The 23,082-nt window shown below is 53.3% G+C and overlaps 3 protein-coding genes across 7 annotated transcripts in view; 2 read left to right on the forward strand and 1 right to left on the reverse strand.

Annotated features, from left to right (window-relative positions):
- The window catches only part of SEZ6L2 (seizure related 6 homolog like 2), a 28,634-nt gene extending 12,962 nt beyond the window's left edge, over positions 1–15,672 (reverse strand). For 2 of the 5 annotated variants that reach the window (XM_050773463.1, XM_050773462.1), the window contains exons 1-8: positions 15,534–15,672; positions 14,438–14,569; positions 13,399–13,698; positions 12,310–12,449; positions 11,848–12,049; positions 4,376–4,561; positions 3,488–3,656; positions 1,414–1,577 (exon numbers count right to left, since the gene is read on the reverse strand). In XM_050773463.1, the coding sequence (XP_050629420.1) occupies positions 1,414–1,577; positions 3,488–3,656; positions 4,376–4,561; positions 11,848–12,049; positions 12,310–12,449; positions 13,399–13,698; positions 14,438–14,569; positions 15,534–15,612 (1,372 nt within the window). In that variant the 5' untranslated portion in view covers positions 15,613–15,672. Of the gene's footprint in view, positions 1–1,413; positions 1,578–3,487; positions 3,657–4,375; positions 4,562–11,847; positions 12,050–12,309; positions 12,450–13,398; positions 13,699–14,437; positions 14,570–14,909; positions 15,479–15,533 lie in introns of those variants that run through there. The other 3 variants (XM_050773460.1, XM_050773461.1, XM_050773464.1) reach the window with 3 other exon arrangements.
- The window catches only part of TMEM219 (transmembrane protein 219), a 150,774-nt gene that overhangs the window by 65,651 nt on the left and 62,041 nt on the right, over positions 1–23,082 (forward strand). The window lies entirely within an intron of this gene.
- ASPHD1 (aspartate beta-hydroxylase domain containing 1) lies at positions 16,945–22,914 on the forward strand. Its single transcript, XM_050773527.1, is given in 4 exon segments — positions 16,945–17,628; positions 17,630–18,519; positions 21,728–21,841; positions 22,645–22,914. Coding segments are annotated over 4 exon segments (1,170 nt in total). The 5' UTR covers positions 16,945–17,572; the 3' UTR covers positions 22,755–22,914.

Raw genomic sequence — 23,082 nt, forward strand, 5'->3', positions numbered from 1 at the left:
GCTAAGGCCAACCAGGACCTCAGCCAGGTCAATGAGTGCCTCTCCTGGCACTTTTGCTGAGCTCTCAGGAAATACATGAGTGTTCTCTCTGGTGAGGTTACTAAGTTGGTGGTATGGGCTGGGCGAGGTGGCTCACGCCTGTAATGCTAGCACTTTGGGAGTGCAAATTACTCGAGCCCAGGAGTTCAAGACCAGCCTGGGCAACATGGTGAAACCCTGTCTCTACTAAAAACACAAAAATTAGCTGGGCGTAGTGGTGCATGCGTGTAGTCCCAGCTACTCGGGAGGCTGAGGCATGAGAATCGCTTGAACCTGGAGGAGGGGGCTGCAGTGAGCTAAGATCCCGCCACTGCACTCCAGCCTGGGCGACAGAGAGGGACTCTGTCTCAAAATAAATAAATAAAAATGAATAAAAGTTAAAAAAAAAAACTGCCAGGCATGGTGGCTCACACCTGTAATCACAGCACTTTGGGAGGCCGAGGCGGGCGGATCACCTGAAGTCGGGAGTTCGAGACCAGCCTCACCAACATGGAGAAACCCTGTTTCTACTAAAAATACAGAATTAGCTGGGCGTGGTGGCGCATGCCTGTAATCCCAGCTACTCAGGAGGTTGAGGCAGAAGAATCGCTTGAACCCAGGAGGCGGAGGTTGCAGTGAGCTGAGATCACACCGTTGCACTCCAGCCTGGGCAACAAGAGCAAAACTCCATCTCAAAATAAATAAATAAATAAAGGCCAGGCGCGGTGGCTCACACCTGTAATCCCAGCACTTTGGGAGGCCGAGGCCGGCAGATCACGAGGTCAGGAATCGAGACCATCCTGGCTAACAAAGTGAAACCCCATCTCTACTAAAAATACAAAAAAAAAAAAAAAAAATTTAGCCGGGCGTAGTGGCAGGCGCCTGTAGCCCCAGCTACTCGGGAGACTGAGGCAGGAAAATGGCATGAACCCAGGAGGAGGAGCTTGCAGTGAGCCGAGATCGCGCCACTGCACTCCAGTCTGGGCGACAGAGCAAGACTCCATCTCAAAAAAAAAAAAAAAAGAAAAGAAATAAATAAATAAAATAAAAACTAAGTTGGTGGTAAATCAGCAGCTATGTCCATCACACAGGGAAAGCCTGCCTGAGAATGAAGCCAACACAGAGGAAAGAACTGAGATACTGAGATAACTGGTCTCTGGGCTGTGTACCTGGATCCAGGCATGCATGAAGCTTAAACAGAGAAGGCTGCCTCGGGAAAGGAGAAGGGGTCCCTAGAAGAGATCCTTGCAGTTTTGGGGCAGGGAGGCAAGTCACGTTTCAGGAATCCCAGTATGGAGATGAACAGGCATGGAGTTTGTGCTTCCAACTATGCCTGGTGTCAGGAAGAGGGGATGGTGTGGCGGCTGGGGTCCAGTGGGGGAGTGGGTCACTTACCTTCAAATCGGAGGCTTAACAGCAGGGGATTGGCAGGTGTCTCTGACAGCAGCTCCACATAGAGGGACTGGGCGTCACTGATGAGACCCCGCTCAGGGACATCGTCCATGTCTGAATCATAGATCACGGGGGATAGGGGGCTGCCCCCTGAGCGCACCATCAGCCTGGGATGGACAGAATCGTGACCAGGAGCTCAACCTCCCTCACAAGCTGCCTCACCCCTTGCCCGCTCTCCTAACTTATTTTTATAGCTGTTGTCATCACACATTAACTATATGCCACACACTCTTCTAAGCACTTACACATTCTTTCTCATTTAATTTTCACAAGAACTCTTGAGTCACACACTATTATTATCCCTTATTTTATAGAGGAGGATATTGGGGCATAGAAAGATCAAGTGACCTGTCCAAGGTCACAGAGCAAGTAGTGGCAGGGCTGAGATACCTAGTTGCTAGGTAAAGGATGTTAATGATGATGAAGATAGCAGATGCTTGACCAGGCACGGTGGCTCAGCTCACACCTGTAATCCCAGCACTTTGGGAGGCCAAGACGGGTGGATCACCTGAAGTCAGGAGTTCAAGACCAGGCTGGCCAAAATGGTAAAACCCCATGTTTACTAAAAATACAAAAATTAGCCAGGTGTGGTGGTGCATGCTTGTAATCCCAGCTTCTCAGGAGGCTGAGGCAGGAGAATCGCTTGCATCTGGGAGGTGGAGGTTGCAGACAGCCGAATTCATGCCACTGCACTCCAGCCTGGGTGACAGGGTAAGACTATCTCAAAGAAAAGAAGAAGAAGAAGAAGATAGGCCACATGTGGTGGCTCATGCCTGTAATCCCAGCACTTTGGGAAGCCGAGGTAGGCAGATCACGAGGTCAGGAGATCGAGATCATCCTGGCTAACACAGTGAAACCCCATCTCTACTAAAAAAAAAAAAAAAAAAAGTACAAAAAATTAACTGGACATGGTGGCATGCACTTGTAGTCCCAGCTACTCAGGAGGCTGAGGCCAGAGAATCATTTGAGCCTGGGAGGCAGAGGTTGCAGTGAGCCAAGATCGCGCCACTGCACTCCAGCCTGGGCGACAGGGTGAGACTCCATCTCAAAAAAAAAAAAAAAAAAAAAAAGAGGATAGCAGACACTTTTATAGTGCTTATTGTCTTAGGCGCCATTCTAAGGACTTTATATAACTTCAGCACTTATCCTCACAGAAACCTGAAGAGGGGGGTACTGTTATCTCCATTCTATAGATGAGGAAGCTGAGGCACAAAGAAGTTAAGTGATTTGTCTCAGGTTGCACAACTACACTTCCTAAGAAAGGCTTAGGACTGGCCGGGCGCAACGGCTCATGCCTGTAATCTCAGCACTTTGGGAGGCCAAGGCGAGCAGATCACCTGAGATCGGGAGTTCGAGACCAGCCTGACCAACATGGAGAAACCCTGTCTCTACTAAAAATACAAAATTAGCTGGGCGTGGTGGCGCATGCCTGTAATCCCAGCTAATCAGGAGGCTGAGGCAGGAGAATCACTTGAACCCGGGAGGCAGAGGTTGCTGTGAGCCGAGATCGCGGCATTGCACTCCAGCCTAAGCAATAAGAGTGAAACTCCGTCTCGGCAAAAAAAAAAAAAAAAAAAAAAAGGCTTAGGTCTAAACTGTGATGCCTATCTCAACCAGGATCCACCCCAGCTGTGTCCAAGTCCCCACTTAGCCTCCCTATTTCCCTGAGGTGGGGACCTTTTTTTTTTTTTTTTTTTGATGGAGTCTCGCTCTGTTGCCCAGGTTAGAGTGTAGTGGCCCGATCTTGGCTCACTGCAAGCTCCGCCTCCTGGGTTCATGCCATTCTCCTGCTCAGCCTCCCGAGTAGCTGGGACTACAGCTGCCCACCACCATACCTGGCTAATTTTTTTTTTTTGTATTTTTAGTAGCGATGGGGTTTCAGTGTGTTAGCCAGGATGATCTCGATCTCCTGACCTTGTGATCTGCCCGCCTTGGCCTCACAAAGTGCTAGATTACAGGCATGAAACACCATGCCCGCCCAAGGTGGGGACTTCTGACCCGAGACCCAGACCCTCACCGGTCATTGTCCTCATCCAGCGAGACCCTCTCGAAGTGCAGGTGCAGCCGGCGCCCCTCAGCTGCTTCAATGACCCAACGGCAGGTGAGGTTGGGCCCTACAGCTCCCCCAGGCTCTGGGGACACGATGCGGCCCAGTGTGGCATTGTGGATGGTGCCACCACAGGATGCTGTGGGCAGAGGAGGGGCAGGTTAAGGTCAGCCTGAGGTGACTTGTCCTTCTCCTCGGGGCCTCGGCCTGTTTTCAGAGCTGTTGCATTCACACCTTTGGCTGGGATCCAGCCCAGGGCTGGCCTCTGTCCCATGGAGTCACCCCAGAGGACAGGACCTTCTCCAAGCATGAGCCAGGAGAGAAACCAGCCCTGTTACAGGAGAACCCCAAGATTGACACCTCCTAGGATGGAGACACCACTAAAATGAAGACTCTCCAGCTATGGATACTCTAGGATGAGGAGTTACGAGGATCCCTAAAATTGAAAGCCTCAGCTGGGAAATCTTTAAGACAGGACTTTCAGAATGAAGACATCACGGGATGGGAATCCCAGTATGAGGCTCTCCAGGACAGAAGCCCTCTAGACATGAACCCTAAGAATGGTTTCCTCTAGGATGAGGATGCTACCCCAGAAGGGACCTCCAGAATGGTGACTCCCAAAATAAAATCTCTAGTGGGACACCCCGAGATGGAGACCACCCAAGGATGGAGACACCTGAAGGAGAGAGACCCTCTGCATAAAGAGCTCTGGCTGCAGACCCCAGGATGGGGACTCCTCAGGGTAGATAAACACCCCTTCAGAATGGGTTTTTCCCAAAGGTGGACACCCCTGAGATAGGACCCTCCCAATGTGGTTCCCAGGACAGACGGCCCCACCCACTGTGGCAGGCAACTCACCCATGCAGCTGGGGGTTTCGCCATTCCAGGATGGCCGGGTGCCATTGAGGCAGATGAGGGTCTCCTCTCCCTGCAGCTGGTAGCCCGAATCACAGTGAAAGGTGGCAGTGCCCCCAGGGTGCAGGTCCGTCACACTCACGTCCCCATGGGCCGGCCGGGGAGGGAAGCCACAGCTCAGGAGGTAGGCTGCACCAGACAGACAGGGGGTAGCAGGGCTCACTTTCCCATGCCTCCCTTTCGGACTGATCCCCCAGCACTTCCCCCCTCTCCTTTCAGGCCAGCCTGCCAGGGGCACACACTGGCTCCATACTGGCGTACATACCGAGAAATAAGAGCTCCTCACACAGGCACCTTGCCTCACGAAGAGGAAATTCCAACATCCCTTATCTCCCCCACTCATTGTAATTCACCCCCGTTGGCCCCCATTTAATAGATGAGATATCTGAGGTTCAAACAAGTTATTCTGGATCCTGCTACTCATTTGTTGTGTGACTTCAGGCAAATCAATGAACTACTCTGAATTTCATCCAGCTCTAATAACAGATAGTATTTGCAGAGCTTGGCCGGGCGCAGTGGCTCCAGCCTGTAATCCCAGCACTTTGGGAGGCTGAGACAGGCGGATCACGAGGTCAGGAGATCAAGACCATCCTGGCTAACACGGTGAAACCCCATCTCTACTAAAAAATACAAAAAACTAGCCGGGCGAGGTGGCGGGCGCCTGTAGTCCCAGCTACTCAGGAGGCTGAGGCAGGAGAATGGTGTGAACCCGGGAGGCGGAGCTTGCAGTGAGCTGAGATCCGGCCATTGCACTCCAGCCCGGGCGACAAAGCGAGACTCCGTCTCAAAAAAAAAAAAAAAAAAGTATTTGCAGAGCTTGTTCAGCTTCCAGAGTGAGTCCACACAGAGATTTTGAGGTAAGCAAACAAAGATTATGTGACCTGGCTAGGTGTGGTGGCTCACACCTGTAATCCCAGCACTTTTGGAGGCTGAGGCAGATGGATCACAAAGTCAGGAGTTCGAGACCAGCTTGGCCAACATGGTAAAACCCCGTCTCTAAAAAAATATAAAAATTAGCCGGGCATGGGTGGTGGGTGCCTGTATTCCCAGCTATTTGGGAGGCTGAGGCAGGAGAACACTTGAACCCAGGAGGCAGAGGTTGCAGTGAGCCGAGATCGTCCCATTGCACTCCAGCCTGAGCGACAAGACCAAAACTCCATCTCAAAAAAAAAAGATTATGTGACCTGTTTTGCAGATGTGAACACTGAGTCTCCAAGTTATTAAATGTTTCTCTCTGCATTTTTCTCCCCTCCACACATACAGCCTTTCTTCCACCAAGGTACCCTGTGGTATACCCTCAGCTTCCATCCAGAAGAACCAATTGAAACTTTTTTTTTTTTTTTTTTTTTTGAGACGGAGTCTCACGCTGTTGCCCAGGCTGGAGTGCAGTGGCGCGATCTCGGCTCACTGCAAGCTCCGCCTCCCGGGTTCCCGCCATTCTCCTGCCTCAGCCTCCTGAGTAGCTGGGACTACAGGCGCCCGCCACCGCGCCCGGCTAATTTTTTGTATTTTTAGTAGAGACGGGGTTTCACTGTGGTCTCCATCTCCTGACCTTGTGATCCGCCCGCCTCGGCCTCCCAAAGTGCTGGGATTACAGGCTTGAGCCACCGCGCCCGGCCTTTTTTTTTTTTTTTTTTTTTGAGATAGGGTGTCACTCTGTTGCCCAGGCTGGAGTGCAATGGCACAGTCATAGCTCACTGGAACCTTGAACTCCTGGCCTCAAACCATCCTCCTGACCCAGCCTCCCAAGTAGTTGGGACTACAGGTTTGTGCCACCGTGCCCCACTAATTTTTATTATTATTATTATTATTTTTTTTTTGAGACGGAGTCTCACTCTGTCGCCCAGACTGGAGTGCAGTGGCGCGATCTCCACTCACTGCAAGCTCCGCCTTCCCGGGTTCCCGCCATTCTCCTGCCTCAGCCTCCCGAGTAGCTGGGACTACAGGCGCCCGCCACCGCGCCCGGCTAATTTTTGTATTTTTAGTAGAGACGGGGTTTCACCGTGTTAGTCAGGATGGTCTCGATCTCCTGACCTCGTGATCCGCCCGTCTCGGCCTCCCAAAGTGCTGGGATTACAGGCGTGAGCCACCGCGCCCGGCCCCCACTAATTTTTAAATTTTTTGTAGAGATGACATTTCAGTATGTTGCCCAGGCTGGTCTTGAATTCCTGGCCTCAAGCAAACATGAAACTTCTTGAGGACATTTGACTATTTTGTCTTTTTGTTTTTGTTTTTGAGGAGGAGTCTCACTCTGTTGCCCAGGCTGGAGTGCAATGGAATGCAATCTCGGCTCACTGCAACCTCCGCCTTCTGGGTTCAAGCGATTCTCCTGCCTCAGCCTCCCGAGTAGCTGGGATTACAGGTGTGCACCACCATGCCCAGCTAATTTTTGTATTTTTAATAGAGATGGGATTTTTCCATGTTGGCCAGGGTGGTCTCCAACTCCTGACCTCTTCAGATATCCTGACTTCACTTTCCCTGGGGGATTCATTTACAGGCCAATGAGTATTAAGGTCTTTAAAGACAAAATAATCTCCAAAGGCACAGGGGCTCACACCTGTAATCCTAGCACTTTGGGAGGCCGAGGCGGGTGGATCACCTGAGGTCAGCAAAAAGACCCAGGCCTTGTCCTCAGGAGTCCATCATCTACTGAGATAAACATAAGAACAACCTTCTAGAACACAGTGGTTTCAATAAATGGTAGTCTCGGTAATGGCTGCTGCCAACAGAATCAAGTCTGAATGCTTTAGTTTGACATTCAAGCCCCTTCCACAGTTAAATGCAGCCCAGCACATTCCAGCTTCAGGGTTGAGCTTCCAAGACCAATATAGCCTACGTTTCCACCTCCATATTTTCGCTTGTGCTCTCCCCCTACTTTCTCGTGTTTTAAGAGATCAGACTGGGAGGCTTACGTACCACCTCTTCCGGGAAGCCTTCCTGACTCTACATCTCTCCAACAGTTACTTGTTCTCTTACCTGTACACAATCCTGCATGCATGATTTTGTCATCACATTAACCATTGTCTTTTTTTTTTTTTGAAACAGAGTCTCACTCTGTCATCCAGTCTGGAGTGCAGTGGCTTGATCTCAGCTCATTGCAACTTTCACCTCCCGGGTTCAAGTAATTCTCCTCCCTCAGCCTCCCAAGTAGCTGGGGTTATAGGCGTGTGCTTTGACTCCTGGCTAATTTTTGTATTTTTATTATTATTATTTATTTTATTATTAGTAGTTTTTGAGACAGAGTCTTGCTCTGTCACCCAGTCTGGAGTGCAGTGACACAATCTTGGCTCACTGCAACTTCCGCCTCCCAGGTTCAAGCAATTCTCCAGCCTCAGCCTCCTGAGTATCTGGGATTACAGGCATGCGCCACCACACCCGGCTAATTTCTGTATTTTTAGTAGAGACTGGGTTTCACCACATTGGTCAGGCTGGTCTCAAACTCCCGACCTTGTGATCTGCCTGCCTCGGCCTTCCAAAGTGCTGCGATTATAGGCGTGAACCACCGCGCCTGGTCAATTTTTGTATTTTTAGTAGATACAGTGCTTCACTATGTTGGCCAGGCTGGTCATGAACTCCTGACCTCAGTGATCCACCCACCTTGACCTCCCAAAGTGCTGGGATTACACATGTGAGCCACCGTGCCTGGTCTAACCACTGTCTACACTGGCCCAAGCCTTATTTATTTTGTGTCCTAAAAGGCCAGACTATGAGGTCAGGAGTTCGAGACCAGCCTGGCCAACATGGTGAAACCCTGTCTCTGCTAAAAATACAAAAAATTAGCCGGGTGTTGTGGCACACACCTGTAATCCCAGCTACTCAGGAGGCTGAGACAGGAGAATCGCTTGAACCCAGGAGGCGGAGGTTGCAGGGAGCTGAGATTGTGCCATTGCACTCCAGCCTGGGCAGCAGAGCAAGACTCTGTCTCAAAAAAAAAAAAAAAAAAAAAAAAAAGGCTAGCCTGGCTGATCAATGGATGCAGCCAAGAGGCAGCGTGGAACCACTGGATTTGTCGTCAGGCAGCCCTGAGTTCCAGTTCTAGCTCCAGAACTTACTAACTACGTGACTTTGAGCAGGTGACTTCATCTCTAGGGACCTCTCACCTATTAACGGCAATAATAATTCCTGTCAGGGAAGATTGGCCTGAAAATTAAATAAAAGAAACACGCAAAGCACCTGGCACATAGAAGCTGCTGAGAAAACGTTAATCACACGCCCCTCAGCCTCAATTAATGAATGACTGGGAGCCAGGGACTCGGGGATCTGGTGTCTGGCTGCAATAAACGTGCAGGTGGCTAAGCAATCTACATGACCTTTGAGTCTTTTTCTTCCTTTGAGAGATGGAACTGATAATGGCCACTCTCAGGGTTTCTGTGAAAAGCAAATGAAACTACGGTTGGTGAAAGGACTTTGTAATGGGAAAGTTTGCTGAACTTGGGGTGAGGGGTGAGGGAGCCTTTGGCTTTTCAGAGAGAAGCTAATGAGGCCACTCTGGGCCAGAGGCCCCAGCTAGTGCAGGTTGGGAAGGGCTGAAACAGGGCCTCGGTCCCAAAGGTGCCTGGTGCAGCTGCGAAGCAGGGAAGACTGAGCAATGAAGGCCAATTTATGCAATAGTCCTGCTTCCCCAAATGTTCTATTTAGCCTAAGGAGTCCTATTTTCAGTGCCCTGGGGAAGTGGCTGCTTAAAGGAGCCAATGGGGAACCATATCTTCAGATTTCATAATACCTGAAGTCCAGCACTCGGCCTGGGCCTTCCAGGCATGCTCTTGCTCCCCAATAACCAGGTCCCTACTGCCAAATACATGTCCCCTAGCTCGCTGGCCCCCCAACGAATAGGCACCTTTGCTATGCACACATGAGCCCCTAGGGCAGGTCCTGAGCAGAGGCTTCAAAAGAGGCTGGAGAGGATGTGAGAACAGGATTCAGGGTGTACCCTGGATGAGGCACACAAGGCGTCTGCGGTCAGCAGAGCTTTCAAGAAGGGCAGAATGCACAACACCAGCCCAGGCCATGCGGTGATGTGAAGGGGGCATTGGCCTGACACAGTTCTTTCTGTCTCCATGAAGCACAGGAAGACAGTGGTGTCTGGAACAGGGCACTGGCTGGGCCCTTTCCTTGTGCACACGTGTATGCTAGAACATACCCTTGTACTGTGGGAAGGTTCCCGCACACACAGGTAAGCGTGGATATACACACATGTGCAGGTTATATGTCATAGGTCCTAACAAATGCAGTCATGTGTGAATACAGCCCCCCTTCCCTGCCCCCAGATGTCAGAAGGATCTTTCTAAGTTGCAAATCCAAGGCTCTCACTTTCCTGCTTAAAACATTTCAGGCCAGGCGCCGTGGCTCACGCCTGTAATCCCAACACTTTGGGAGGCCAAGGCGGGAGGATCACTTGAGGTCGGGAGTTTGAGACCAGCCTGACCAACATGGAGAAACCCCGTCTCTACTAAAAATACAAAGTAAGCCGGGCATGGTGGCGCATGCCTGTAATCCCAGCTACTCGGGAGGCTGAGGCAGGAGAATTGCTTGAACCTGGGAGGCAGAGGCTGCGGTGAGCCAAGATTGCACCATTGCACTCCAGGCTGGGCAACAAGAGTGAAACTCCATCTCAAAAATAAATAAATAAATAATTAATTAAATAAATTTCAAATTAGGAGGCCTGGCGTGGTGGCTCATGCCTGTAATCCCAGCACTTTGAGATTGTTTGAAGCTGGGAGGCAGAGGTTGCAGTGAGCCAAGATCACGCCACTGCACTCCAGCCTGGGCAACAGAGCGAGATTCTGTCTAAAAAAAAAAAAAATTCAAATTATCTCCCTGTCACACCTGCAGGTTGAAGTAGTCTGAACTCCTTACTGAAGCAGGTAAGGCTCTTTATGGTCTGAATCTGACCTGCCTCCCAGCCTGGTCTCTGGCCCATTTCCCCTTCACCCCTTTCTGTGCTTTGAAGGTAATAGCATGACTGACAGTTTTGAGCTCTCACTGTGTACACACGCTGTTTGTGTTTTTGCTTGTTTTTTTTGTTTGTTTGTTTGTTTTTGAGATGGAGTTTCGCTCTTGTCACCTAGGCTGGAGTGCAATGGCGCAATCTCAGCTCACTGCAACCTCCGCCTCCTGGGTTCAAACAATTTTCTTGCCTCAGCCTCCCAAGTAACTGGGATTACAGGTGCCTGCCACCATGCCTGGCTGATTTTTGTATTTTTAATAGAGACGGGGTTCCGCCATGTTGGCCAGGCTGGTCTTGAACTCCTGACTTCAGGTGATCCACCTGCTTCGGCCTCCCAAAGTGCTGAGATTACAGGCGTGAGCCACCATTCCAGGCCACACACTGTTTTAAATACTTGACATGTATTAATTCATTTGATCTTCCGCATAATAGCAATTATTGTGATCCCTGTTTTTCAGATGACATCATGAGGCACAGAAAGGTTAAGTAACTTGTCCCAGGTCATACGGCTAGGACAATTCTATTTTCCAGGCTAAATTCCTTCACCTCATCTGGGGGTCACATCTTCTCTCTCTGGGTCTTGGAGTGTGCTTTTTCATCCACCTAGCCATCTGCCTCCCTCCTCTCCCTCCCTCCCACCCTTTCCCTGGCGAATTTATCCTTCAGGTCTCAGCTTAGTCATCATCTCCTCCAAGAAGATGTCCCCATATTCCTTGGGAGAAATTTAGGTCCCTTGGCTATGTGCTGCCCCCGCTGGTGTTTCTGCCATCATATTCCTTATCTCCTTGAATTGTAACCATCCTGATTACTCATCTGTCTTCCTACCTAGATTCTGAGCTCGTTGAAGCCAGATTTACACCTGGTTTATTCATTCCACCTCCAAGGCTAACATAGGGCCTGGTATGAAGCAAGCACTTGATCAACATTTGTTGAGTTCAATGGATGAATTGTCCCTTGCATGTGTGCACAGATCTGTGAGTGTGTGAGATAAGTATGCATGGGTCTCCTCTGAGGGCCTGGCCCCCCAGGGTCACAGTCAGGAGGAAAAGCCCCCCTCAGCACCCTGTGCTTCGATGGTTCTTAAAGATGTCCCCTGTATAGGCCAGGCACGGTGGCTCATGCCTGTAATCCCAGCACTTTGGGAGGTTGAGGGGGTGGATCACGAGGTCAGGAGATCGAGACCATCCTGGCTAATACAGTGAAATCCCATCTCTACTAAAAATACAAAAAATTAGCTGGGCGTGGTGGCGGATGCCTGTAGTTCCAGCTACTTGGGAGGCTGAGGCAGGAGAACGGCGTGAACCTGGGAGGCAGAGCTTGCAGTGAGCTGAGATTGCGCCACTGCACTCCAGCCTGGGTAACAGAGCAAGACTCTGTCTCAAAAATAAATAAATAAATAAATAAATAAAGATGTCCCCTGCATGCAGTATGGCCTCTGCCCTTCCAGCAGCACCCTCAAACTCCTCACCCTGATAGTGGATCCTGAAGCCACCACCCCTTGGGACCCGTGGGCTCTGGAAGTGCAGAAGCAGCCGGTTGGTTGGGCTCCGAAGGACTTGTCCTTCTCCAAGCATGGACGAGTTGGCCAGGAGTCGGGGGGCCAGGCCTGGGGATCCCCCACCAGCCAGCACCAGAAGCTCCTCCTCCTGCGACAGGTTCAGCGTCTGCACCTAGAAAAGCCAGACACAGACCTGCCAGGGCAAGTCAGCCAGGGGTTTGACTTCCAAAGCCCCTGTCCTGTGCCTTTTCCCTGTGTGTAGCTGCCCAAAAGGCACCATGCTGCTGCCCAAGTTGTAGAAATCTGGAAGAGCTTTTGAGGTAACCTGAGTCATCAAATAGGTTCTTTGGCTCCCAGGCCAAACCCGTGCACACCCACAACCCAGAGGAAAAGGCTTGGAAGGTGCACAGTCACATGCTTTGGTCCAGTTACCTGGATCTCAATGCCGTAGCCAGGGTAGACATGGATGCTGTAAGTGCAGTCCAGGAGCCCCAAGGTGCGGCTGGCGGGGCTCTCCAGATCTGGAGACTCCACATACCCTTCGCCCTCGGAGATGTTGTTATTACATAGAACTGAGGAGATACAAATGGTTGGGATGGAAGGAATGCCTGTGCTCTTGCCCTCCCAGCCAAGCAACTCTGAAGGCCTTCATCTGCCTTCTCCTTAGCACCTCTCATTATTTTTTTGTTTTGTTTTGAGAGAGGGTCTCACTTTGTCACCCAGGCTGGAGTGCAGTTGTGCAATCATGGCTCACTACAGTCTGAAACTCCTGGGCTCAAGCCATCCTCCCTCCTCAGCCTTCCGAGTAGCTGGGGCCACAGGTGCGCATCACCACACCGAACCAATTTGTAAAACTTTTTGTAGAAATGGGGTCTTGCTATGTTTCCCAGGCTGGACTCAAACTCCTGGCCTCAAGTGATCCTCCTGCCTTGGCCTCCCAAAGCACTGGGATTACAGGTGTGCGCTGCTGTGCCCCCTCACCATCTTTTTTTTTTTTGAGATGGAGTTTCACTCTTGTTGCCCAGGCTAGAGTGCAATGGCTGGATCTCAGCTCACCACAACTTCCACCTCCCTGGTTCAAGCAATTCTCCTGCCTCAGCCTTCCGAGTAGTTGGGATTACAGGCATGCGCCACCACGCCCGGCTAATTTTGTACTTTTAGTAGAGACGGGGTTTCTCCATGTTGGTCAGGCTGGTCTCAAACTCCCGATCTCAGGTGATCCACCCGCCTGGCCTCCCAAAGTGCTGGGATCACAGGCATGAGCCACTGCGCCTAGCACCATCTTTAAGCATACTCCCTCTCCCACCTGAGCCAGAACTCCCTTTCCTAACTGTTATATAGCTGAAACAATTGGAACACTGCCTGGTACTTAGTAAGGGTACAGAAATGCTACCTTTGTTATTTTTATTCTCCCATCTGTACCCAGGACTCCTTCCACAGTTCCCAGGAGCCTCTTTCCCATCCATCCCCAGTGTGTACCTATCCGGTGCTCCCACCCCCATCCCCTTGCCATCGCCTCACCTGGGCTGGTCACCGTAGTGGTAACAGTTGTCGTGGTGATGATGGTGGTCGTGGTCTCCTCCTCTCCTCCCTCAGGCCCAAGGGGAGGCCCTGGGGAAGCAGGGCTGGGTGGGGGTGGGGCTGTGGTTCCTGGGGGCGGGGTCAGCAGCTCTGGCGCGGTGGGGCCTGCCCCCCTGACCCCCTTAGGGGTGACGGCTGTTGTCAGAGGCCCTGTCCCCGGCTCAGTGGCCCGTGGCAGGGAGGGCACTGTGAGAGTCTGGCCGGCCGGAGGGGTGGCTAGCGTGGGGTCCGGATCAGATCCTGGGACAGTGCAGGGAATGTCAGAGCACAGGAAGAGCACACGGAGGACCTTGGGTGGGGAGCAGGGCTAAGGGAAGCTAGGGGTTCCCCTGCCATACCCCAAAAGCCTCCCCCACAAGGTACAGTACCCCCCACCTTTCCCTTCCCCACTCCAGTCCCCACCTCCTCCCAAGGCTTCCACAGCCTGAGTCCCCCCTCTTTCTCTTCTGGTCCCTTCTCTCCACCCAGCCCCTTCCACCCTGATACTCCTCTCCCTGAGCCTCTCTCTCTGCCTCCTCACTCAGATCACGTTCTCTCTCTGGTTATCTCCTCTCTCCTCTGTCTTGCTCTCTCTGGAACTCTTTATTTCCCCATTTCCCTGTTTAGTATTCTGATTGCACTCTGATTTCATGATTCGAGATCCACTAGTTTTTGTGTTTCATTCTCTCTCTCTTTCTGTCTTCCACCATTTCTCTGACTCTGGTTCTCTGAATTTCCATCTCTCTTTCTATGTGATTGTTTTTCTGTCTGACCGTCTCCTAATCATTCTGTCTCTGTCTCTCTGGTTCTGTCTGTGCCCAGGTTTGACTTCCTCCGACGATCTCGATTTGTGTCCCCTGAATCTCACAGGCCTTCCTGCAGGCTCTTTCCTCCTCTGCAGTATCTCTCTGCCTGCTGTTGTCTAGCCTGGCTCCCCATCTCCCTGAGCCTATTCCCTCCCTCTGCCTCTAGGCCACTCCTGCCACTCTGGGGGCCTCACCCGGCAGGTAGCCCATCTCTGGGCCCCTCCTCAGCAGGGCCCCATGGAGCAGTTCAGCCAGGGCCTCAGAGGCCACCGTGGGGGTCTCACTTCCAGGCTCTGGGAATATCTCCTCCTCCTTCAGGGGCAGACCTAGGAGGTGAAGTTGTGTGAGCTTCTCCACTCCCCCACATCCCTTCCTTCTCCAGAGAGATATTTTCTAGAACTCTTCTTCCCTCCTCCACCAGCTGGGCCTACAGGGGCTCAGAGGGTCCCAGGCTCGACTGAGGGCCAAGATCCGAGAAGGGGCTCCCAGCTGCCCTCATATTCCCACTCCCACACCTCTTCTCTCCTGTCCCCTCTCCCTTCTCCCCGGGCTGTGTGGGCCTTCAGTGAACATCTTAGCTCTTATGAACCCTGGACAGCGCCAGCAAGGCAGAGGGGTTGCCGGTGCTGCCTTCCCTTTCACCTCAATGGTGATCTCCCCCCAAACCTGGGGCTCTGCAGAGGGTCTGGTGGCACCTCCCAGCCCTTGCTTCCGCAGTGCCTGGCTTTCTCTCTGGGCTTCTGTCTCTGCAGTGTGGCTGTCTTTTTTCTCTCCTTCTCCTTCTCTCTCTCTCTCTCTCTCTTTCCCTCTCTCTCTCTGGTCCTCTGCAGTCTCTGCCTCCTTCCCTGGAGTCTGGTTGGGGGTCAGAGTGGGGGACTGAAAATCTGGTCTTTGAGCCCTGCCTCTGCTCATCTGTCTTTGTCCATTCATCCAAGAACATTTGTGTGTACAGCGCCTGGCATCTCTCTCAGCATCTCCATCTCCCACCCAGGTCCCTCCGTGCTTCTACCGCCTCCGCAGACATCCCCCCAACTTTCCCAGCCCTCCTTTGTGGATCTAGCTCCTGAGACACTGCTAAAAGCTTCTCTCGCTCATTTCCCTGCCTTCTCAATATTGAGGGTTAAGGGGCTTTGGGTTCAATCCAGAAAGCTCTGGCTTGCCCTTTCCCCATCAGTTGTGCCTCTCCCCTCCCCCATGTGCTCGGAAGACCCAGGGTGTTAAGAGAAAGGAGGGTGGAGGACCCCGCTGGGTGCCTTCCTGGGGCCCACCCCCACACTCTCATGTCCTTACCCTGGATCCAGGGACAGCTCAGCAGAATTAGGAACAGCAGCTGGGGAGGCGGCGGGTGCTGGGCCCTGGGAGTCCCCATGGCGACTCACCCCGATCTCTCTCCTCTGTGCCTCTCTAAGTAATCTGGCTGCCACCTTTCCTCCGTCTCCGATTATCTTTCCCTTTAATTCTTTTTTTTTTTTTTTTTTCCTGGTAGGAGTCAGCAAAGAAAGACAATTTCTCTGCCCCTTGGGATAGAGGGGCAGAATTGGGCTAGGGGTCGCCTGGAGCCCACCCCGCTTTGCTCAGTCTCCTCTGTCCTCGTCTCCCGGCTCTGTGGTAGAGGGGGCGCGGCTCCGGCTGCAGGGGGTGGGGCCGAGAGGGCCGAAGGGGCCGGGTGGCCTGGGTTACCCTCCTGCTCAGGCGCCTGGGTCCACCGGGCTGGCTGGACCCCAAGCTAAGGGACTGGGGAGGAGAAGGCAGCTTCTGGGGGCTTAGGGTGGGGTCGAGGATCGGGGGGGTTCCCCACTGGGCTCTAGCGGGGATTGTCGGGGAGGGGAAGGGGTGGGTTGGGGAACTGGGAGAGCCGAAGCTCGGGCACTGGAGCTGCGGGAGGGAGAAGCTGAGAAAGGTATCAAGCCCACGTCAGATCCTGGGGACGGGCGGAGGGAGGGGCCTGGGATTTATTTGACGGGGAGGGAGGAGGAGGAAGTGCAGATGGAGGAGGGAGGGATCATACGAGCCAGGGCGGTAATCCTCACTCCCGCGGCCCCTAGGGGAGGCAAAGGAAACTCTCTGGTCTCAGCAGTAATTAGCCCCCTCCGCCTGCCATTCCAGCACATCTGGAATCTGAATCTCCTCTTCCCAGGGCGCCGAGAGGCTGCACAGCTTGGTTCGCGCCTGCTCGGCCCCCCATTATGCCCCCTGTTCACATCCAGACCTCCCACGGGGCTTCCCTTCGCCTTTTACAGTAGCTCGGTGGAATGGGCTCTCCCTCCTCCGGGAGAATGGCGAGCTTCCACGATTGTGAGAAGTCTCGTGAGTGACGGGCCGGGGTTTGGGGAGAAGAGACAGACCCCTCCTCTTCCATTAACCGTGATCCCGGCCAGTTAACAGGCGGTCTCGGCTCTGATTTTCCCTCCGCAGCGCCCTTTTCAGCACCAGTGGCGCGCGGACAGCTCCCCTCGCCCCGCCGGGGCGGGCCCGGCCCGGCGCCGCCCGCGATTGGCTGAGGCCGCTTTCGGTGTTTGCCGGGCTCGTGGGCTCCTGGGCTGGCCTAGGGCCAGCGGGAGTCACAGGCCGACCGACCGAGGGACTGGCCGCCCGACGGACTGGCCTTGGCATCCTTGCCCGCAGTCTCGGGCGCCTGCCCAGCCATTAGTCCGCGCTCGCCCCGCCCTCATGCCCCGCCCCCTCATGCCCCGCCCCCTCATGCCCCGCCCCACGAGACCCGCCCCTTCTTTCGCATTGCGGGACGGCTGGAGGCTGGCACCCCGGCCCCTGCGCCCCACGTGGCGCCCTTTCCGGGCTGGGGGGGTGGGGAGGCACATCCAGAGACGACTCTCCCCCTCCCCCGGCCCCCGACTGACTTGCGGCGCCACTGGGAGGGTTCGGGGGTGGCTGAGCTGAGAGGGCTCCGGGAAGGAGTGACGTCAGGGTGAGTGGGAGCCAAGGAAGGAGCGAGTAGGAGAGAGGGAGCGAGAGCCAGGCAGGACCGCAGGGTCGGGGCTAGTGAGGAGCGAGGGCAAGGAGAGAGCAGTGAGGCCGGAGAGAAAGAAGCTGCCACGGAGAAAGACAGGCTGCGGGTTCCCGGGACTGCAGGTCCAGGCGGGGTAGGAACTGCTGCCCAGGGGAGCTAGAAGGAAGCGGGAGAGAGAGCGAGCGAAAAGCGGGGGTGGGGAGGAAAGGGGGAGATTGAGGCGGGAGAGAGAAGCAGAGCGAGAGAGAGGAGGCTGCTGGAAGGCGAAAGAAGAGGGAGAGGAGGCGACAGAGGGAGAGGAGGAAGAAGAGGTAGAAGGAGAGAGAAGAGGGGAGAGAAAGGAGAGGAGGGTTAGAGGTGCATGAAGGAGGGGAGAGGGAGCTTCAGCGTGGAGAGAGGACCGCGGAAGGAGAGAGAGAGCCCAGAGTGGAATGTGGAAGGGAAACAGTCCAGCGGGGAGCCAGGGGGCAGCCATGGAAGGGACAGGTGGGGAGCTGGGGGGACAGGGGAACTGGGGTCCGGAGGACGCCCCAGGCCTCTTGGCTAGGGCCTCCCTGACCATGCTCCCGTGGCCACTACCCCTGGCCTCCTCGGCCCTCACCTTGCTCTTCGGGGCCCTCACTTCCCTGTTCCTCTGGTACTGCTACCGCCTGGGCTCCCAAGACATACAGGCCTTAGGGGCTGGGAGCCGGGCTAGGGGTGTTCGTGGTGGGCCTGTGGGATGCTCGGAGGCCGGCGGACCAAGCCGAAGGGGTCCTGGGGATCCCGGGGAAGGACCTAGAACGGAAGGCCTAGTGAGCCGGCGGCTTCGGGCCTACGCAAGGCGCTACTCCTGGGCTGGGATGGGTAGAGTGAGGCGGGCAGCTCAGGGTGGCCCAGGCCCTGGGAGAGGGCCAGGGGTCCTAGGTATTCAGCGCCCAGGCCTGCTTTTCCTACCAGACCTGCCTTCAGCCCCCTTTGTGCCGCGTGATGCCCAGCGGCACGACGTGGAGCTCCTGGAGAGCAGCTTCCCTGCCATTTTACGGGACTTCGGGGCTGTGAGCTGGGACTTCTCAGGGACTACCCCTCTGCCTCGGGGCTGGTCCCCACCTCTGGCCCCCGGGTGCTACCAGCTCCTGCTGTACCAAGCAGGCCGGTGCCAACCCAGCAACTGCCGCCGGTGCCCGGGGGCCTATCGGGCACTGAGGGGGCTTCGAAGCTTTATGAGTGCCAACACCTTCGGCAATGCCGGCTTTTCCGTTCTCCTGCCTGGGGCCCGGCTCGAGGGCCGCTGTGGGCCCACCAATGCCCGGGTCAGATGCCATCTGGGTAAGTAGCTGCCACCTACTGACAACCTCCTTGCCTTGATGATTTTCCTCCCAGACCCTTCTCTCCGCCACAGAGCTGTCTGCTCTACAGTTCTCATTGTGCCTCTCTTCTTCCATGGCTCCCCGTTGCCACCCACAGCAGCATTTCCCGAGCCTCGGCTATCTGCACACCATATTCATAAGCTTTGCCGTAGTCATTCCCACCTGTACTGCATTTCTTCACCTTGGCTCTCCCCCTGACCTTTTGTTCTTCGTATTTAAAAGAAATATTTATAGCACTATCATCAGTATTACTTGCCCTAAGTAGAAGTACTCATAAAAAGCCTGGACAACATAGTGAGACTCTGTCTCTACAAATAATAAAGCAACTAGCTGGGCATGGTGGCCCGTGCCTATGGTCCCAGCTACTGGAGAGGCTGAGGTGGGAGGATCACTTGAGCTCAGGAGTTTGAGGCTGCAGTGAGCTGAGATTGTGCTACTGCACTCCAGCCTGGGTGACAAGAAAGTACTCATAAACACAAGCTGAAATTTAAAAAAGAAAGCTTTCAACAGTCTAGAACATTCTAGTTAAGTGCTCTAGTCTCTCTGATCCTGAAGCCTACACTTTTTTTTTTTTTTTTTTTTTTTTGAGACGGAGTCTCGCTCTGTTGCCCAGGCTGGAGTGCAGTGGCATGATCTCTGCTCACTGCAAGCTCCACCTCCCAGGTTCACGCCATTCTCCTGCCTCAGCCTTCTGAGTAGCTGGGACTACAGGCAGGCACCCACCACCGCGCCGGGTTAATTTTTTGTATTTTTCGTAGACACGGGGTTTCACTGTGGTCTGGATCTCCTAACCTCGTGATCCCCCCGCCTCCACCTCCCAAAGTGCTGGGATTACAGGTGTGAGCCACCGCGCCCGGCCTTTTATTTGTTTTGAGACAAGCTCTCGCTCTGTCACCCAGGCTAGAGTGTGCAGTGGCACAAATATGGCTCACTACAACCTTGACTTCCTGAGATCAAGGGATCCTCTCACCTCAACCTCCTGAGTAGCTGGGACCAGCCCCAAGGACCAGTGCCCACCACTATGCTTGGCTGATTTTTTAAAAATTTGTGTAGGCCGGGCGTAGTGGCTCACGCCTGTAATCGCAGCACTTTGGGAGGCCGAGGCAGGCGGATTACCTGAGGTTGGGAGTTTGAGACCAGCTGACCAACATGGAGAAACCCTGTCTCCACTAAAATTACAAAAAATTAGCTGGGTGTGGTGGCGCATGCCTGTAATCCCAGCTACTTGGGAGGCTAAGGCAGGAGAATCACTTGAACCCGGGAGGCGGAGGTTGCAGTGAGTCGAGATCGCAACATTGCACTCCAACCTGGGCAACAAGAGTGAAACTTCATCTCAAAAAAAGAAAAAAAAAATTGTGTAAAGACAGGCTGGACCCAAACTCCTGGTCTCAAGTGATCCTCCTGTCTTGGCCTCCCAAAGTGCTGAGATTACAGGCGTGAGGCACCGCACCCCGCAATTTTTGATGTCTTAAAGACTGGAAGAAAATGGAAAGGGAAATAATTTTCTGTTATTCCATACCATGACCTTGTTTTGCCCCAAATCATCTCCTGTGCTGCCAGCTGGATGTGTCCTACACTTCAGGGCACACTGGCCTCAGGATCAGTTCCCGATCCTTCCTCTCCTCCCTCTCTCTGTGCTGTAAATCATGAAAGCCTTCTGGCCAGTCCTGACAGATGCCACACGTGCTGTTCTTTTCAACCTAGAATCCCCTTCCCCCGTGCCACCTCCTGGAAAACTACTCAGCCTTCAGGATTCAGTTTTCAAGTGCCACACTTCCTCTAGGATTCCTTCCTGTTCCCCCATCATTTGACTTGGCTGCTCACTTTCCTCACCGCACTCGGCCATGTGGACCTTGGGCCAGGATCCTCTTTAATCTTTTTTTTTTTTTTTTTTTTGAGACGGAGTCTCGCTGTGTCTCCCAGGCTGGAGTGCAGTGGCGTGATCTCGGCTCACTGCAAGCTCCGCCTCCCGGGTTCACGCCATTCTCCCGCCTCAGCCTCCCAAGTAGCTGAGACTACAGGCGCCCGCCACCACGCCCGGCTAGTTTTTTGTATTTTTAGTAGAGACGGGGTTTCACCATGTTAGCCAGGATAGTCTCGATCTCCTGACCTCGTGATCCACCCGCCTCGGCCTCCCAAAGTGCTGGGATTACAGGCTTGAGCCACCGCGCCCGGCCAAGATCCTCTTTAATCTTATACCTCGTGGGGAGACAGCACCTATCACACAGTAAGCTCTTGAGTCAAACTGTCAGGAAGTCCAGGAGGAAACGCCATTTCCTCCAGGAAGCCTTCTCTTTTCTCTAAAATGAGAGGTTCCTGCCAGGCACCGTGGCTCATCCCTGAAATACTAGCACTTTCGGAGGCCAAGGCAGGAGGATTGCTTGAGGCCAGGAGTTCAAGACCAGTGCTGTCTAAGAATAAAATAAAATAAATCAAATGAAATGAAATGAAAAAATAAAATAAAATAAAATAAAATAAAATAAAATAAAATGGGTCTGGCCAGGCACAGTGGCTCACACCTGTAATCCCAGCATTTTGGGAGGCTGAGGTAGGCAGATCACTTGAGCTAAGGGGTTCGAGATCAGCCTGGCCAACATGGCGAAACCCCGTCTCTACTAAAAACACAAAAATTAGCCAGGCGTCGTGGCGGGCAGCTGTAATCCCAGCTACTTGGGAGGCTGAGGCAGGAGAATTGCTTGAACCCGGGAGGCGGAGGTTGCAGTAAGCCAAGATCATGCCACTGCACTCCAACCTGGTGGCAGAGCAAAACTAAATCTCAAAAAAAAAAAAAAAAAAAATTAGCCCGGAATTGTGGCACATGCCTGTAATCCTAGCAGCTACTCAGGAGGCTGAGACATGAGAATCACTTGAACCTGGGAGGCAGAGTGAGCTGAGATCACACCACTGCACTCCAGCCTGGGTCACAGAGTGAAACTTTGTCTCAAAAAAATAGATGGGTCATGCTACCCACAGCAGCGTTTCGCTAATCTCCCAGCACTTCCCTCCTCCAGGACTGTATTATAATTATACTGTGGCCACTTTCTGGAAAGAAAGGAGGACGACCACAAAACCTGGCATTTAAGACGCTTAGAGCTGCAAACTGACTGGCCAGGATGGGCCCCTGGCTTGGAGGCAGGAGTGCTGGATGCCCGCGTCTCTTCTTACAGGCCTAAAGATCCCTCCTGGCTGTGAGCTGGTGGTCGGCGGTGAGCCCCAGTGCTGGGCGGAGGGGCACTGTCTACTGGTGGACGACTCTTTTCTACACACAGTGGCTCACAATGGTAACGGGGTGCCCATTCTGCAGGGGGGATGAGGGACTCAGGAGCAAAGGAGCATAGACTAGAGGACAGCAGAATCAGGCCCAACGGACTTCCTGTCCTACCACCACCATCTTCCAGCTGCATGACCTTGAACAAGTCACACAACTTCTCCAATGCCCTAGGACCACCACCTTCATCAAGTGACTGCAAGGATTAAATGAGACAATGTTAAGTGCACAGAAAAGTGGTTACCAGCACAGGACTCTGGGTTCCTGTCCTACCTCTTGCACTTGGGCAAAGGACTTAACCTCCTTATGCTTGTTGCTTTGTATAAAATAGGGATAATTATGGTAATACCACAGTTTGTTTTGATTAAGAGTTGATACATATCGGCCGGGCATGGTGGCTAACGCCTGTAATCCCAGCACTTTGGGAGGCAGAAGTGGGCGGATCACCTGAGGTCAGGAGTTCGAGACCAGCCTGGTGAACATGGTGAAACCCCGTCTCTACTAAAAATACAAAAAATTACCAGGGCGTGGTGGTGAACGCCTGAAATCCCAGCTACTAGGGAGACTGAGGCAGGAGAACTGCTTGAACCTGAAAGGCAGAGGTTGCAGTGAGCTGAAATCACGCCACTGCACTCCAGCCTGGTGACAGAGCAAGACTCCATCTCAAAAAAAAAAAATTTTTTTTTTGATACATTTAAAGGGTTAGAACAGGGCCTGTCACTTATTTACTGTTTGCTTTTATGGTGTTTGGTGAGTGCTCTGGTGTGGAAATACCTAATGTCAGTGGCTCTGCTATTCCTGTCCCATGTGCCCTAGGCTCCCCTGAAGATGGGCCTCGAGTGGTCTTCATCGTGGACCTCTGGCACCCCAACGTGGCAGGGGCTGAGCGCCAGGCCCTCGACTTTGTCTTCGCACCAGACCCCTGAAGGAAGGTGCTCCCTTCACACACCTGGGCTGGAGAGACACTGCGCTCAGGGACGGCCTGATGGTAGCCAGGACCTCCTCTCTACTGCGGGGGGTGGGTGGGTGCGGAGGGTGGGAACTGGCTAGTGAGCACTGAAATATAAATTCTGAATCCTCTCCTAACTCCTGACTACTTCCTTCCCAGGGAGAGGCTGGGGCAGAGCCTTATGTCTTCTCCTGGTACAATCAGATACCTCCTCCTTTTTTTTTTTTTTTTTTTTTTGTAGAGTCACGGTCTTGCTTTGTTGCCCGGGCTGATCTTGAACTCCTGGGCTCAAGTGATCCTTCTGC

The sequence above is a fragment of the Macaca thibetana genome, chromosome 20 (assembly GCF_024542745.1).
Source record: "Macaca thibetana thibetana isolate TM-01 chromosome 20, ASM2454274v1, whole genome shotgun sequence".
Classification (NCBI taxonomy): Eukaryota; Metazoa; Chordata; class Mammalia; order Primates; family Cercopithecidae; genus Macaca; species Macaca thibetana.